The 17,517-nt window shown below is 36.5% G+C and overlaps 1 protein-coding gene across 1 annotated transcript; it reads left to right on the top strand.

The window, feature by feature from the left end:
* Window positions 1–573: 573 nt before the first annotated feature.
* LOC136806264 (uncharacterized) lies at window positions 574–13,484 on the top strand. The gene is made up of 18 exons (XM_067062820.1): window positions 574–841; window positions 5,120–5,173; window positions 5,309–5,349; window positions 5,601–5,674; window positions 5,925–6,035; window positions 6,191–6,461; window positions 6,741–6,780; window positions 7,264–7,362; window positions 7,543–7,739; window positions 8,479–8,593; window positions 8,714–8,880; window positions 9,036–9,233; window positions 9,519–9,690; window positions 9,817–10,004; window positions 10,331–11,120; window positions 11,290–11,654; window positions 12,193–12,403; window positions 12,636–13,484. Exons 1-18 carry the CDS (start codon window positions 763–765, stop codon window positions 12,764–12,766), a joined length of 3,303 nt encoding a protein of 1,100 aa, XP_066918921.1. The 5' UTR covers window positions 574–762; the 3' UTR covers window positions 12,767–13,484.
* Window positions 13,485–17,517: the final 4,033 nt, after the last annotated feature.

Raw genomic sequence — 17,517 nt, forward strand, 5'->3', positions numbered from 1 at the left:
GATTGATCTTATAATAAAATACAAAAGTATTCTTTACGCGAAATAATAAGTGGACAAACTTGAATGAAAAATAATTCAAAAAAATTAGAAAATTCAAATGTACCCGATAGTACAGTAGCTTCAGTTATATTAATGTCCTGTAGCTTTTCGGGCTATTCCTGTTCCACTTTGGGTGGGGTCTACTGCCTCTCTAATGCAAAAAACTGTCAAGCGTGTTAGAGCGAAAGATAATTTTGTCCTCAGATAGTTCAGAGTGAGGGAATACAAACCTATGCGTGGTATAAGAAACTTTTTTTCGCTAGAGAGGATGAGCAGAAGCCTAGTGCCATGTGTGTTTTTGGTAGAGGTGGGGGCCGTGTGGGTAGTGAAAACGCACACTTCGCGTGACGCCTTGGGCGGGAGGTGCACGCCGCCATTCAAAGAATTCCAAGAAAAATAGCGCGAAATGCTACCTAGTACAAGAGCATTTTTTAAGATCATGGTACGCGGGATAAATCATTCAATTTCTTTACTTTATAATTTTTTCCGCTCGCCGTGAAAGTTTAAACTTTTTCACGCGCCATTTTTCACATTGTCGTTCCCAGACCATTTTCACAAACGTTCAAAAATAATTTTCTTCCCTGCTTTCATTCAACACAACCAGCATCAGAACTGTGAAGAGGTCGTTTGCAAGAATCAGAAAGAAAAACCAGGAAAGGTCTGCCCGAATTTACAACGATTTCTTCCAGTTCAATTTATCTTATACTTCATATACACACAAATATGAGTAGCAACGAAAAAATCGTACAAGAAGTCGTGCAAGATCTAAAAGACAAAGTTTCTATCCCATCAGATGAAAAAGGTATGGATATCTCCTCTTCTTGGTATGGCTCCTTACTGCTTTCTATAAATATAATTTTTAATTTACAGAAAGATCTCAAGGTGATTTCTTAAACAACACAAGGCCTTAATTTTTTACAATGAGTGTTGTTCATACAAGTAATTTTCAGGGACATTTTTTAGAAAACTGGAGGGGGATGAAGAGCCCTGGGCGGGGATGAAGAGCCCTGGGCGGGGTGCACTTACTCTCGGGTACCTAATAGCCGGGGGGTTTGGAATAAGCAGGGGGGTTGGAAAAAATCTCAAAATTTAATAAGCGGGGGGGTTAGAATAAAAATGTCCTGGGTGGAAAATGTTCGAAAAGGAGGCTGATACAGCAGAATTAGGGCAAAAGAGGGAACTTTCAAAAAAAAATTTCCCAAAAATCAATAAGCGGGGGGGTTGGAATAAGAATGTCCTGGGTGGAAAATTTCCGAAAAATTAATTAGCGGGCCCCCCGGCTATTAGGTACCCGAGAGTAGGCAAAATTAAGTACGGGACGTGCTGCTGCGCTGGTCAGGGTCCCTTTTTTAGGCTCTGAAGATATCTGACAGAGGGGTCCCAGCCAAAAATACTAATTTTCAAGATATGGTATAGTTTCTGGTTAGGGGTCACTCATATCGATTCTTCCCACGACTAATGTCAAATTTGACATGGTTTGAGCCACAGGGATTACTCAGATGGTTTAAACTATAGTTTTTTCGTTCCTAGAAGGTGCCCTTAATGGAGAACAGAACAGTTCTTTTTCCAGAATGCAAGCGGTTCAGGAGATATGGCGTTACGTACGGGACATTTTGCGTTACATACGGGACAGTTTTGGGAAAATCTTAATTTTGAAGCTATCATTACAGCAACGTTATGTCTATGTGTCATTTTTTATTTTGAATACCTAATCATTCATAACTGGTACGAATAAGCGTTGGGGCAGAATTTACTCACGGTCAAGGTTTTTTGTCCGGTACATAACAATTTTATTTGATATGCCCATATCATTTTTTGTAAAGCTGTTTGAACAAATAAATTGTATTTTTTAATTTGTTTACCCTTATGTGGTATAGCTTTGAAAACAGTTTAGAAGTTTAGAGGACTAACAAAACGAAGACTAACAAAAAAATGTTATTTGTCCAGCAAACAGGGAACATTTTCCCAAAAATTAATAAGCAGGGGGGGGTGGAATAAGAATGTCCTATGGGTGGAAAATTTTCAAAAAATTAATTAGCGGGGGGGCGGCTATTAGGTACCCGAGAGTAATCATCAAGGAGACAGCAAGAGAGTAGTAAACATTACATAAGAGAATATACCTGTAATAATCTGGTTGGTGTTTGAGCCTTCATTTTGAACAATAATAATAAAACATCGATGAAAACCCTCAAGCAAAATCAGTGTAAAAAATGCAACTTTCAAAATAGTCTTTTAAAGGTTTTTGGTCAATAAGTATGAGCATCCACTTCTGTGGGTGCAAGTCAGAGCTACACTTAACAAATTGAAAAACATTTGAAACAGTAAACTTTCCTTTATAAGTCTCAAGATCCATAAAGAAATCAAAACATTGACCGACAACCAAAACGTGATACCGATGGCTAAATCTTCATGATGCAAGGTGCGCGTAAGCGCACAGGCGAGCACAGCGTTTTGTTAGGGATAGACAGCAGCTGCTCATCCCTAACATGCACCCAGACGGCTGTGCACCCTCCCGGTGGTGCACCCGTGTGTGGGGTCTTCCTGGAGGAATGGCGATCATAACAGTTAGCCTAACTTGTGAGGTCTGTTCACCCGTATATACTATATATGTCACTCTATAAATAACCTTGAATTTCGGAAATTTAGCAGCCGTCGTGGCCCAGTGGTATAGACTATGTGTTTCGTAATCGGAAACATGTAGGTTCAAATCGGGGTAAAGTATTGAAAGGTTTCAAAAACATTTCTAAGTCTCCGTGCTTGTCGGTGCATCATGAAGATTTAGCCATAGGTAACGCGATTCTCAGGCGCCATCTCGGATTCCGTTTGGAGCAAAGAAACCCACGGCCGCAGTAGAATCGATATTCTTTACAGCACGTAGCCTAAGACGACCCGAGCAAATCGATTAAATTTTATGCGAATTCCCCCGATTGAATCGTACCAAAAGAGCAACCATGGCACGGACAGGAGTGAGAGAGGACAGAAAAAGAGAACACGGCACGGACTGCGGACAGACAGGACAGACACACAGAAAGTTCCTCTTGAAAGGCCCCCTCGCTAGCACTGGGCCAACAAGCAGAAAAAATAGAAAAATTAAACATAAAAAAGATTGTATTTTGCAATTTTTGTGTCCATTTTTTCGCTACTTTACCGGTGGGGGGGGGGGTTAGAGTCTGCTACGTTAAGAAATTTCAGCAGAAATATTGATTTTTGAGAAGTTAATTCCGTGACATCTTTTGTTTAGACGGTCTGTGCGGCCCTACTATTACTTTACAGGGCTGCAAATAAGCGTCGGTCATCGGTCAATGTCCGACTGAAAAAGCTATTTGACCGACTGAAAATCTTTTGTGTCGGTCATGATGTCCGAATGAAAAAAGGAATAAACCATTAACTGGAGAGTTGAAAATAAATCTCTTACACCCCTGTCTCTTACTTAGCCTATTCTTTTAATACTCCTTCCTTTGTAGCTTTCAGGGTGTTTCTAAGTTAACTTTTATCGACTTGCTTTCTTCGTTACTTTCTTTGTTTCTAAGATCACTTTTATCAACCTGCTTTCTTTGTAACTCTTTTAAGGGTGTTTCTAAATTACTTTTGTCAACTTGCTTTCTTCGTAACCTTCTTTGTTTCTTTAAGGTCACTTTTATCAATTTGCTTTCTCTGTAACTTTCAAGGGTGTTTCAAAGTTAACTTTTATCGACTCGCTTTCTTCGTAACTTTCAAGAGTGTTTCAAAGTTAACTTTTATCGACTCGCTTTCTTCGTAACTTTCATAAGTGTTTCTAAGTTAACTTTTATCAACTCGCTTCCTTTGTAGCTTTCAGGGTGTTTCTAAGTTAACTTTTATCAACTTGCTTTCTTCGTAACTTCCAAGGGTGTTTCTAAGATCACTTTTATCGAATCAATTTCTCTGTTATATACAGTAACAAACTGTTCAAAGGTAACTTTTATTTTTCCTACATAACTTTAAAAAAATATATATACACTGAATGACCGATAGGATTTTGAGTTTGACCGACAGGATTTCATTTCTGTCGGACATGATGTCCGATTGACTAAAAATATTTATTTGCAGCCCTGACTTTACTATTCTGTTGATTATGATAACAGAGATAATTAATTCCAGCAATTTTTTGAAAAATTTGGAAATTATCTCCATTATTTTTTAATGTTTATAAACTAAGCAAGTCGTAGCGAAATCAAAGATGGCTGACGAAACAACGATGAAAGTGAAAATAGAAAATTTAGAGTTTCATCAATTTTGTGATAATTTTTAAACTTTGATGTTAAGAGGTGGGGGGTTCAAATTAGTGCCAATTTGACGTTTGCAGTGGGAAGAATGGATATGTGCCCCCCCCCCCCCCAATAATGGCCCATAATAAGGCTCACGGCATATTTCCAGTTCTCAAATTTTATAGAACTGGGTTGTCTTTGGGTCAATGGCCCAGAAGGCTCATAAAAAGACACCGCACTTCTGACAAAAATTTTCCTTGAGAGTTCTAGTGAAACTTAAGGGGTCAGTCATAAATTGATTGGTTAGAAAAACGTCAATTGACATTTAAAAGCTGACCCACACCCCAAAATCCCAATCCCAAAATCCCTGAAAATCAATGAAATTTTAAGTGTTTAAGATATTTGTTGCTGTTTTGTCAGCCATCTTTATTTTTGCTACGAAACCACTTGTCTAGTTTACATTTGAAAAATAACAGATAATTTTTGAACTTTTTCACCAAATTCCACTCAAATTAAGTATCTACTTATACAATAGCAACAAAAAGTCAGGGCCACGTGCAGGCCGTCAAATGAAGAGAGCCTGAGGCATAAACATCCTCATAAACATGGCAAGGTAACATTTGACATGGAAAATCAATATTTCTGGATTAAAAAAATGTCAACAGCCTTTAAACCACCCACTAACGCCAATTGACGTTTTTCTAACCTAAAATCGATTTGTGAGCGACCTCTAAACCATACCTGCATGAAAAATACATTCTTGTCCAGCCCAAAAAGAGTGAAAAATGTCTTTCAAATTAAACAACTCTAGTATAGAAATTGAGGTTTAACCAGATTATCTCTATTGAATTTAGCACCAATTACAACAAGTCCTGTTTCGGAATTGAAGAAAGCTGTCATCATGAAAGGTTTGTTATGAGGTCTTCTTCTTGGACTTACTCTTTTGGTATGAGATGGAATAATTTTATATGCTTTGCCTTTCTAACATTAAAGTCAATTGTTTAAAGCCATTATTAATTGCAACAGCTTTTTGTCCTTTTTAGAAGATGAAAACAAGGAACTCAAACGAATCATCTACACTATTGTAAGTTTGGTTCAGAACACTCAGAATTAGAAATTCTCTTTTTATAACCTCATCCAATTATATAACATTAACCATTGATTGGTTGAACAGATATTTCCACACAAATTCCCATTAAAGGGGGGTTATTGAAATAAACATTACTACTTTTGAATCAATCAAAATGTCCTTTTTTATCAAGCCAATAAAAATGCCCTCTTATGCTAAGACTCAAGACGGTAAACTGTCATTCTCTTTTTACTTTTAAACTTTAGGAACAACTGCTGGAGATAAAGATCAAAGAAGAATGCATGAAAAAACCATCCTACCTTCAAGAACAGCATTTCAAGTAATTTTTCTATGCTTCGTCACCTGTTTATTTGCAGAGTTTAGATTGCCTGATATGGATCAATTGTATATGGATTTTATCTTCTCGATAAGGATCATATTAAATAAAATTGTGACAGAAAGATATTTTGAAAAAAGACTAAAAATTTTGAAATGTGCAAAAATTGACTTCCTTCAACAAGCTGCAACAAGCGTGAAATTTTATACATATGGTTTCACTCCAATACAAATATAAAATTTTGGTTTTATAGAGATGGTAAGTGGGATCCAGAGGCTTGGCATCGTTCTGATGATTCTCGATCAGCTTCTCCTCAAGTCATCAATGGAAAAACTGTCCTTGCTGAAGGCAAAAAGATTGAACTGTAAGTTTTATTGGTCAAATTAATTTATAAACACTGTTTTACAAGTTGAGTTGGTTCTAGATAGACATGTTGATCTAAGCAGATCTCAGGGCTGGAGTAAAAAGTTGATTGCTATTCTATCATCTAAATACATACTTCCCCCTCTAATTGCCCAGGATGGATGATATTGAATTGGCGCCAAAGAGACAAAGTTTCAAGCAAGGATGTCAAGTGAAGGCTCAAACAACTGGACCTGGTGAAAGGTTCCCAGCTGACAAAACAAGGAGATTGACTGGTAGAGCAAGCAATCAAAGGCGTAACTTTGAAAGAGAAAGTGATTCCATAAGTGCTGCTTCACACGATTTTGAGAGGATGCGCAAAAATCTTGATTTTCAATCAAGAGACAGGTCTTATTCAAATGATCGACATGATAAATATTCAAAACATGTAAGTTTAATTTTCATTCTTGCAGGACATCTAAAGAATTGCTGGTTTTGTTGTCTAACCTTGGGTTATTGGAAGAAACATAGTGCCAGTGGGTTGTTTTGTGCATAGTAATCTGCAAAAATAGGGCATCTCTCGTAAAGAGAGAAAAAAGATTACAATCTTTCAAATATTTTGGAATAATGATGTATTTTAAAGATTCTTTCGAGGGAAATGGTAGAACAGCATGATAAACAAGCTTCCATAGAATAGTGTCATAAATATTATAACTTCTTCTTTTAGAATCAGGAAAGGGAAAAATTTGAAGACAAGCCCAGAAAACGTAAGATATGTTAAAGTGGACTTTTTTGGCATTGAATTAAAATTGATCAAGAAATAGAATAGGGAATACGATTACTGAAATGCCTGTCATTGAAGTCCTTTTCTGGAAAAAAATTCATCATTGACAATCCTTTTATTTTGCAATGGTAAAGGTCTGGGGTCATTTTAAACATACATTTTTCATCTAATAGAAACAATTTGGCCAAAAGTTTCATTTTGAAAACATTGCTTGTGGGCCCAGCTCAAAAAAATGAAAAGAAGTTGTAAACCAATAGATTGCTGAAACAAAAAATGTCTTCAAAATTCATCAACCATTAGACAAAAACTCTCCTCGTTGATTTGATGGCAAAGAGTAGACAAAAGTTGGTCCAAATGGGGAATCAATCAAGTTATTAAATTAAAATGAGATACCTGTGACCAGCTGTTCCCTGTCTGGTCTGGTTAGGTTGTGTGCTGTAAGGTTTAGGATATTTTGTTATCATAGCACACTCAGAGTCACAACCTGAATGGATGTCAGATGAACCTATTAATGCTGAAGACTCACTCAACTTCTTCAATATCAACCTTGAGGAGGATAAGAAAGGTTAGATGTTTGTACATATCTAGACTTAACTTATCTTTATACAACGACTGACTCCTTTGTTTACAGTATGATAAATTTAGTTAATTAACCTAGTTTTTGCTAACCGATGTTCTAAGCTCTTCTTCCTTCTAAGACAAAAATTATAAAATAATGGATTTTTGGGATTCTGATTCATTATAGCTTGGGCTGCTCAATCCAAGAAGAAAAAGGTCAGAATAAGTCCTGATGTCAATACACAACAAGTCACCAAAAAGGAGAGAAAAACTAGAGTTCCTTCTCCCAAAATTGTTCAAAATGGTGGTAAATCTACTTATAAAACCGGCAATTTTGATATCAATGAATTTATGGGTGAAGTGGAATATTTCCCTCCTGAGCAGGTAAGTGTGAGTATGTGACTTTTGAAATAGATCTTGAATCCTCTCTTAATACCATTTGAGTTTAAATTAGAGAAAGATTTGTTAAAATATTTCACCACTGCATACTTTAATGGTATAAATGGTGTCATCTGCGAAGTTAAGTCCCAATGGAAATTTGGAAAGGCCTTTTTAATAAAAACTAGAAAAGTTTTAAATAACTACTTTTAAAATGTTTACTGGCAACAAAGAAGTGCTAATAATGCATATCATGACAACCAACCTGCCTAATTCGGCGTAAAAAGGCAGAAATTGTTGAAATATTGTCTCCCTATATTGCTATCCCCAAGATAAAGAAATTAAGTCCCAGCAAAATTGAATTCCCGTTAAAGTAATAAGTGAACAGGGCTGCAAATATGCATCAGTCATCAGTCAATGTCTGGCTGGAAAAGCAATTTGAAATTAAGAATAAAAGCCATTAACTTGATTTGTGAACAAATCTTTCAAGAGTATTTCTCAGGTCACTTTTATCAACTTGACTTTAGGTAACTTTCAAAAGCTAGCTTCTTATTAGAAGCTTATTAGCTAGCTTCTTGTTAGAAAATATATACTGCTGGTTCAAAGATTATGATGACAACTGAATGACTAAGAGGATTTTGAGTTTGATCGTCTGGTTTTATTCCAGTCAGACATTGTCTGAAGGACAAAGATTATATATTTGCACCCCTGGGTAAAGACTATTTCATTAATTTTTTTTCTTTAGTTTCCAAAGGACAACACTGGCACAAAGAGCAGATTCACTCAATTCTTCACTCAAAGAAATACCAACACTGTCATGTCTCAAGATGGAGTACTTATTCCAGATAATGTCATCAATGGTAGAGCAACTTGCACATTTTTTCAACAACTCTTTTTGCCTGGCATCATTCTCCAAGCCTGTCTTTTAGTGATCATCACTAATTATATCACCCTTTCATATTTTATTTTTTACATTACAGGACCTCATCCTGTCAGTCCAAAAGTTTCGCAAGCTTTATTTGCACCCATTCAACCAGCGCCTGCTTTGCTTAATGCTGCAGCCAACGCGCATGCACGTCAAACATCAAATATTGCCAGTATTGTTGAGAAGAATAGACAGGAGAAACTTCTTGAAAACATCAATAAGGTAAGACATTTAATTTGATAACAAAAAGCTCACTGTGTCATCCTCTGAGCATGTCCTCTCCTTTCAGAACTGTCAATCATCTTAAAGAAGATTAAAGTGGCTCCCAAAAGCTGTATTTCTATTTATATTTATTGTATGTTTCAATCTGATTTCAGACCAAACGTGAAGTTCGAGGTAGTTTGAGTGTTGATGAATTAGAAGGGCGGTCAACCAAACCTCAACCTTTATTGACACAACACGACATACCCAGTCAGAAGCCTCACCAACACCAGCAACATGATAACAATGCATTCAATATGCTTTTGCAAAGTATGAAAAATTCTGGCCAACTACCTGACAAGCCAAGTCCTGCTGTAAGTTACAAACGAAGTTGTACTTTTCCTTGTCAGTTTTACTAATATGGATGCTTTTATAGGGCCACAATAAAAAATAATTTATCACCAGATATCGGCCAGGTAAACGTTTTTGAGAGTCACCCGGCTGCAAAATTTTCTGCTGTCAAAGAAAGGAGTTCTTTCGAACTGATAATCTCAGACAAGTATGCTCAGAAAAGCCAGAAGTCATTTGCCTCATTGCAAAATGCAAAAGGTAAATTAAAGTGATTAATGATTGATAATGAAACTTTTGATTTTTCTCAGGTGTCTGGATTGCCTGCTCACCTTTTGCCACAACCACCATCCAGGACGTCTCCTGTGTTTGAAAAATTGAAAAGAACATTGAGCAGATCACCTTCTCCAAAGGATTTTGCAAAAGCTGTATCAACTGTGGCTTCCATAATTTCAACACACCCATCAATCAATCAAGAGTTAGGTGAGGTTTTTGACCTCTCTTTGAAATTAGTCAGTTGTATAAGTTATTTTTCTGTGTATAATGATGCCTCTAACTTTTAGTTATGAAACCTTCTATTTGACATTTACCTGTTCATCATCTTTTTAGCAATTCTCAAGGCAGCGGAATCCATTTCTGAACCAGTAGGTATCAACACTATTGCAAAGACACCCAAATCCCAAAGCATTCAATCACAAGTGCGCGAAACAACTGCTAGTCCTTCTATTCAAACAAAGAAGCCATTGAATCCTTTCACGCCAACGTCTGTTCTCAAAAAGATGCACAAAGAAAAGAAGGTAAAGATTATTAATTTCTAAACAATGAATATTAGTGAAGGTGGAGGAGAGTCTCACCATGCGTCCCTAACACCCTGCCTAGAAGTTCTTAGAATTTAAACACAGCTCATTGTGGTGCGAGACTGTGAAAACCTTCACATTACTAATCAGCAGAATGTTAGTGAGACATAATGACAGCCTTATCCAGATGACAAGATAATGTATACCAAGGTTATTGTTCCACACAGCAAATAGCTGAAGCATTTTCTATAGTTTAGCAAATTTTCTGTAAGTTATATTCAAGCATATTCCATGCAAAAAACTGAAAGTATGCCTTACCTTTATAGGGTGATGGTGAATTTGAATCTCAAAATCCAGATGTTTCAATTGTCAGTGTTCAAAACAATGGAAAATATCCTGATGTACTACCAGATCAGGTTAAAAAGCAAGATCGTCAGAGTGAGAAAGTCAATTTGGAGGACCAGTTTCTTGAGGCTATAGTGACCACACCAGACCGCTTTAAATGGCAAAACGACACTGAAGTTTCTAGGTTAATGCCATTCCATAGTGCTCCTGTAACGCCCAAAAACCATTTCCCTACTGTTGCACAAACAAATGTTGTAAGTGCAAGTGCTCCTGGAACTCCCGATCGTCACCCCTTAAACCCTCCACAAGTGAAGCGCATGTCTGCTCATCCGCCTGGTTTATCAGACAAAGGCCTACTGGCACCTTCAGCATTCAAAGCTGTTGGCTCAAACTCATCTTCCAACAATGATCTGGGGGCTATTGGGTCCGGTGCACCAACTCCATCAGACAAAGACAAGAGTGCATACAACACTTTTGTTGATCAGCTTGGCAAGATCCAATTGGATAGAACATCACCAAGGCAGCTGCCAGCAGATCCTAAACTTGCCCCGGGAAACAGATCATTTTCTCACAGAGAACTCGAGACGAGACAGAATGAGGTGCCTCATGGTGGAATGATACCCCCTCGTGCAAGACCCCCATCACAGCAGCAACAGCTATTACAAGCTCAACGAATGGCACAAATCCAACAAGCTCAACTCTTACAACAACAGAAACTTCAAGAGATTGCCAAACTTGGCAAACAAGGAAGTAACCTTCCACAAAGTCAAGGTACGATTTGTTCATTTAACGTTCAGCATAGGTTGGAATCATAGTGGAATTCATGGAATATTCTGTATGCTTTTTCTATTCAAAGTTTAGTAAAATTTAGAATTACACCCAAATTACTGAAACTAAAATTTTGGAATCTTCTTCATACCTACAACCTATCATCTTTCAGGGCCTGTTTCTAACATTCGCCAGCTTCTACCTGACCCTGAACAGAACGACAATCCTCAAATGCAGCATCCAGCAGATACTAGAAGATCTCCATATCTCCAACAACAACAGCAGCAACAACAGCAAATACTCGCTTTCCAACAACAACAATTGCTGAATCAACAAAGAGCTGCCCAAATGAATCAACCTCGTATGCCTCGTCCACGTTGGCCAATGAACCCTGGCGTGCAACCACAAATGCCTAACACTCAAACTCCTTTCAATGTGAACCTTGCTGCTCAAGCTCTTGTTCAACAGCAAATGTTAAATCAAGCCGCACGTGCACGACTTTTCGCACAGGCTTCACTGCTTCAACAACAACCTCAGGTAAGAATCAACTTATTTTCTATAAGGAGATTGAACAAGCATACAAAAAATAAATAGCAGAATCAAATAGGAGATGATAGAATATGCCAAGTCTGAAAGGAAATTAATGGAACCAAGGTATTGAGCTAAGGCAGAACTTTTAGGAATGCGGTTACGAGTCCGATTTAAAAAGGGATTACTTGGCTTATGAGAATTCCACTTATTAACTTCACATACTCTTAGGTTCCAAATAAACGGGGGGGGGTTCGAATAAACGGGGGGGTTGGAAAATTTTCTAGATTTTGATAAACGGGGGGAACCTAATTGCCGGGGGGGTTGGAAATTGTACTTCTGAAACCAAAAAATAAGGTAAAAATAGGCTAAAATCAGGCTATTTAGAGCAAAATAAGGGGCCTTCTCTTTGAAAGCTGAAAATCTTCTTAGAGATTAATAAACGGGGGGTCCTAATAAGGTCTGGGGGGGCTGGAAAATTTTCGGGGGCCCGTTTATTTGGAACCTAAGAGTAATATACTAGTCGTTTTTCTCGTTTCATTTTCAGGTGGTACAGGCGGCATTGATGGCTCAAGCTGCTTTGGTTCGTGGTCAAGCACAAGCACAGGCTGCTATGATGTTGAACCCCCGAAACATAAACGCCATGGCAGAACATATGGGGCTGCGTCAACCTTACAACGCCAACAAGCAGGGTGCACGTAAACAGGGTTCGAATGCTACAACTCCAACCTCCCAAATGGGAGGATCGCCAGAGAATGGTAAGAATTTGATTCCATTTCTTGAGTGACCTGTGTTATTCTCTTAATACTCTAGACTTTTTTAATTCGCCTTATGGATATCTGCAACACCTGTACCATACGAGGTCTTAAATTTTAATTTCATGAAAGTTTAGCCTCCCTCGAACGAGTTTTTTTGTTTTGTTTTTAAACTGTATTTCAGCTTCTCGTAATGGAGTGAAATGATTTTCAAATTTGTTCTTTTTTGTTTTAGGCGATGACAAAAACGTCTTATCAAAATGGTTTAGTAATGATGTGCTCCAACAGACACAACCCAAGTCTGAAAGTGGACCGCCCAGTGGAAAATTTCTCTCGGTGGAAGAGCTGGAGAGAGGACAGAAATAAAGATGTACTTCGTTGCTACTCATAACCTCATTCTTATATTAAATCAGTTCAACGCTGGGGGTTGTCGTAGTTGGAAAGATATTCGAAAGTATTGAACACCAGCTAACTGACTCTCATCTACTCGAGACTCTTCTTCTTCTTAGTATACTGGGACTTACTGAGAAGGTCTTGTTCATATTCATTTCTTTTAACTCATCCTCGAGTAGAAGTTGATCGATTTTTGTTGTGTTAATTGTATTCCTTCTTTCAACCATTTTCACTTCTCAACGTTCCGATAATATTTTAATTTATGTTATATTCTTATTCCAGGAAAATAGCATTCAGTTTTAGGAATTGCTTCTGTTTTTATGTTGACATTTTGTTGTTCTTACCATGTTTATGTGTCTTGTTTTTAAAAATTCTGACGTTTTAGAACTTGTTAGTTCCCCAAAAAGAATATTCATTGTTTGTGTACCCCGTCCCTTATATTGCTGTTCGTGTAGCTTGTTTATTGTATATGTATATGTTTATGTGTTTGTCATGTTTTTATTGTGTTCCATAGTTGAATTAATGTTCGTGTTTGTCTAGTTGTCTATTTTAATGTTCGTGTATTGTCTTCTGTGTTGTTAAAACGAAACTATTTTAATGTCTAGGTTTAGTTTTGATCTGATGTCATCAGGTCTTCATTTCTGTATAAACGCGCTATCGAGATTCATTCCTTTTAAAATCTTTAGCTGAAGCGTTTTATTTCGTTGGTTCCTTTTGAAAGATTTATTTCATAGTCCTTTTTTCTACATTTGAAAACCCATAAATTTTCAATTTCTTTGTTGAAATTATCCTTGTCCATGCGTGTTAAGGCTTAATTTCCACGTCAGTAGATTTTAAGTCCTGTGTTACATGTCCTGCTCATAATATTTGGAGATATTTTATGACATCTCTTAATATTGTCTGCATGTTTTTTTATTGAATTTGTAACTCGTTTATTTATTGTCTATCTAACCACAGAAAAACAAAAGATAATAGAGTATACAAAAACCAAACGTGTCCCTGTTTCATTCCCTCTCTTAACATAAGCATTTTCATTTTCATGAGTCATAACTTTAAATCCTGGTGATTGATGGGCTGAGTTTAGTTAAGTAGAAAATTCCGCCATCTTAGAATATTGTTCAATTTCGTTTCCAAAACAATAAAATATAATTAAAGATAGCCAAACTCAAATAAAAACATAAAATTATCTTTATACAAAGTTTGAAAAAATATTGGTCACAGTGGTCTGATGCTTAGAAGCGCATAGACATTGACATTATGGGCATAAAGGTATCATAATTAATTTAAATAACATTTTAATGGTCATTCTTATATATATATATTTTTTTTTTTTTTTATTTTTTTCGTGTAAACAATATTTCGACCTGCTTGGTGCAGGTCTTCGTCAGGTCTAAACAATAGGCACTTTCCGCAATCACAACGAGTACGACAACGAGAACATAAAAATCAATATCAAGCAAAAAGTAAGACAATTTTGAAAATTATTTTTCAGAATCTTTAAACTTTTTATCATTTTTTAGCTTTTTTTCTTGTGCTAGATGTGTAAGTTTCAAGTATTGAATTTTTGAAATCCTGATTTTAAATTTGTTCAGTTTGTTAATTTCGTTACTAATAACATTACAAAATAATTCTGATCATTACAGTATTTTTAGTTTGCATTGAAAAAGAAAAGCTTAGAGATTTTCTGCAGGATTTTGCGTTTTTTGTTACTTTAAAAAAATGATAGACGTTGTCGTTGTGAAAAATAATTGCGGAATCAAAAATGAACCACAACGGCAACTTCTCTATTTTTTCACACCTATATGTTATTTCACAAGTTTTGCCGTTGTCGTTGCCGTTCTCGTTGTGACTGCGGAAAGTCTCTAATACAAACGGTTGAAGGCGCTACCTTGACTTTTTTTGACGTCAAAAAAGTCAATGTAGTGTCTTCTCCCTAATGTGACAGAGCATTGGCTTCCAAAACTTAGATGTCACATACTGACCATCGTCTAAATTAAGACCATGGTCACTATGTGGCGCCGTCTGACGGAATTGGATTTCCAATGCTTCTCGCACTTTTCTATCAAATTTGTTCTCTTCAGTCTTTAAAATTATCATTATGAATTATCATGTTGAATTATCATACTTAATTTTTTTCTGTCAAAAAAAAACAAAAAAACCTGACCCCGAGAATGTAGTAAACCCCGAGAATGTAGGTTTCTCATTTTTTAGCATGGTAGCCCTAACGATAGTTCAACTTCATAAAAAGTTGTTTCAGAGCATACTATTACATATTACTGATTATTTCTAGAAATAAAATTTTAACTTTAATTGAATTTTTCAGGCGAAAATCTGAATCGAAGTTGATTGGATACTACTCGAATTGAGACATTTTTTAAATAAATCCTCTCTAAATCGAAATCTATTGGAATTAAGTTATGATGATAGGGTATTTTCTTATTCCTAATGAACCAATGAACTAAGGAAGTGTGGAAAATACAGTAGTCCATTTCAATACTTATTGTTCTAAGTTAGATATTTTAACGAAAATGTTTGACCTACCTTTTGGGGTTAGTTGACCTACAATTTGGGAGCCTTCATAACCCGACTTAAAAAGTCTGTCAAATTATACAAATATTTTCTGTTGTACTTTCATACCTGAGAGATAATTAATGTTGGCATTTTAAGCTTTTACGACGTGTCCCAGACCCGCTGGGACCCCAGCCCAATCAGAAAATTTGTCTAAGTTTGGAACAATAGAATTTCTATCCCCATTGGGAATTTAGTATAAATTTTTTGACCCGATGTGGGAAAAGTTCCACCGGGGCTGTGAGGCAGGGGTGTTGTTACATTATTCACATATTTTCAAGAATCTTCAACCTATAAAATAAAACTTTCTTGTCTCTTCTTTTCGTCCTTTCTTTTACTTTTCATCATTTGTAGCACGATAAAAGTAATATCTTTGTTAATTTTTTGTCAGAGTATATTTCTAAAGTATGAATTTCACTTATAGAACAAAAAAATTTCCGATGAATACTGAAATTTCGCTCTTAGCAACCGAATCTTTTCACCTACATTCTGGGGGTTAAAAAGCGAGAAAAAAAAAATTTTCAGAATAACAAAAAAGCTCTTTAGAATATTGTTTTGGCATCAAATATTTCTAAAATTTCCTGTTATAATTAATTCAATCGAAAAAATATCAACATTTTTACTATTACTAGATTTAAAGCCATAAAACCAAACCTACATTCTGGGGGTTATAATGAAAATGGGAGTCAACTTCAAGGACCAAAAAAAATAGCCTATCTATCAAAAGTAATGAAACTAACCCCTAGGAAAGGATTTTGGGAGTTCAAAATTTCGTTTAAAACATTCAATATTTTTTTAAATGCAAATCTACATCTCTCAGGTCTGATTCAAATTTCACCTACATTCTCGGGGTCAGGTGCTGTATTAAAGGTTTTAATTTTATAGTACTACAAGTGTTTCCGTTTCATATCAGACACATATCAGGACAGTGTCTTCCTATTGTTATACTTTGCTGATATAAGCAAAAAATTGTTTTTCTTTTCCTCTTTCTGGCCAATATCTTGTTCCACGTCTGTGTCAATCCAATGTGAAAAAGCTTGTGAATTAAAATTCAAATCAAGTTGCGATTTTGCGCTGGTTAAAAAAATATTCGTGAGTGGAATATTATCAAGTAAAAATTTTGAGAAAAAAAAGGAAAATGAAAAATGAAGAAGAAAAAAATCAATTTCTTGTAGAAATGTGGTATAATTACCACATTTTCACAGGAGTGATTCTTCAATCTTAGATCATCATCATCAAATGATTTAGAAAAACCTTATAAAATCCACCATTGGGCTTTTCCAGAAAAACATTTGAATATATGAGGGCTGGAGGATTTAACATTTTTTGGAAACTTATCCCCGGACGTTGTGACTTTCGCCCCGGACAGCAGGTCTAACTCTCTATGGACTTGACTAGCAAACTATTCTGTTAATTAATCATGTCAGAGGGCGGGAACATAAACTGCGTAGGAGAGCGAGCAAAAGTTGGTGAGAGGCTGCTGATTAACAGCTTTCAACCCTTGCCTTGCCGCCGACAAAATTTCTTCCTACGCTTACCTAACTCTTACGCTTTCTTTTCCCGCGTGATACCGTTCCAGCCCTACTAGCGTTTATCTGGTAAGATTGGCGTGCTAGTCTATCTATGGACAAGCATTAGCTGGCGCCAGACACTCAAAATTACCCTCAAACAAAGCAAGATTACCCCCAAAACAAGTTTTCCCCCGGACATGGCAAATTTTCTACATTCTTCACTACCCGCGGACACTATATCCTCCATCCCCATGTACGAACATTTTCTGGAAGAGCCCATCTTGCTATGATTTCATACAAGCCAGCGGCGTAACGCCGCCTTTTACTTTTTCGCGCCAATTTATAAAGTATTTAAACAAAAGTAGTGAAATAAACTAGACAAAATGAAAACCTAGAAAATGAATGAACTACCCTAGAGTGTAAGTAGGAAAAACATGACAAGTTCAATTTAGGTCACATAGCAAGTGGCCTCGGTGATCTGAATGTTATCACTGTAGATTTTCCTCTTTACAACACGATTCCCCCTGATGCAAAGCACAGTGGATCGAATTAAAGCGAAGGCAAGTTTAGTTCTAATCCAATTTAGGGTCTGAGAGTTCAGATCGTCTTTTTTCTCAGCTAGTAGGGCGGCCAATAGCGTTGATA

The sequence above is a fragment of the Clytia hemisphaerica genome, unplaced genomic scaffold, assembly GCF_902728285.1.
Source record: "Clytia hemisphaerica strain Z4C2 unplaced genomic scaffold, Clytia hemisphaerica genome assembly, whole genome shotgun sequence".
Classification (NCBI taxonomy): Eukaryota; Metazoa; Cnidaria; class Hydrozoa; order Leptothecata; family Clytiidae; genus Clytia; species Clytia hemisphaerica.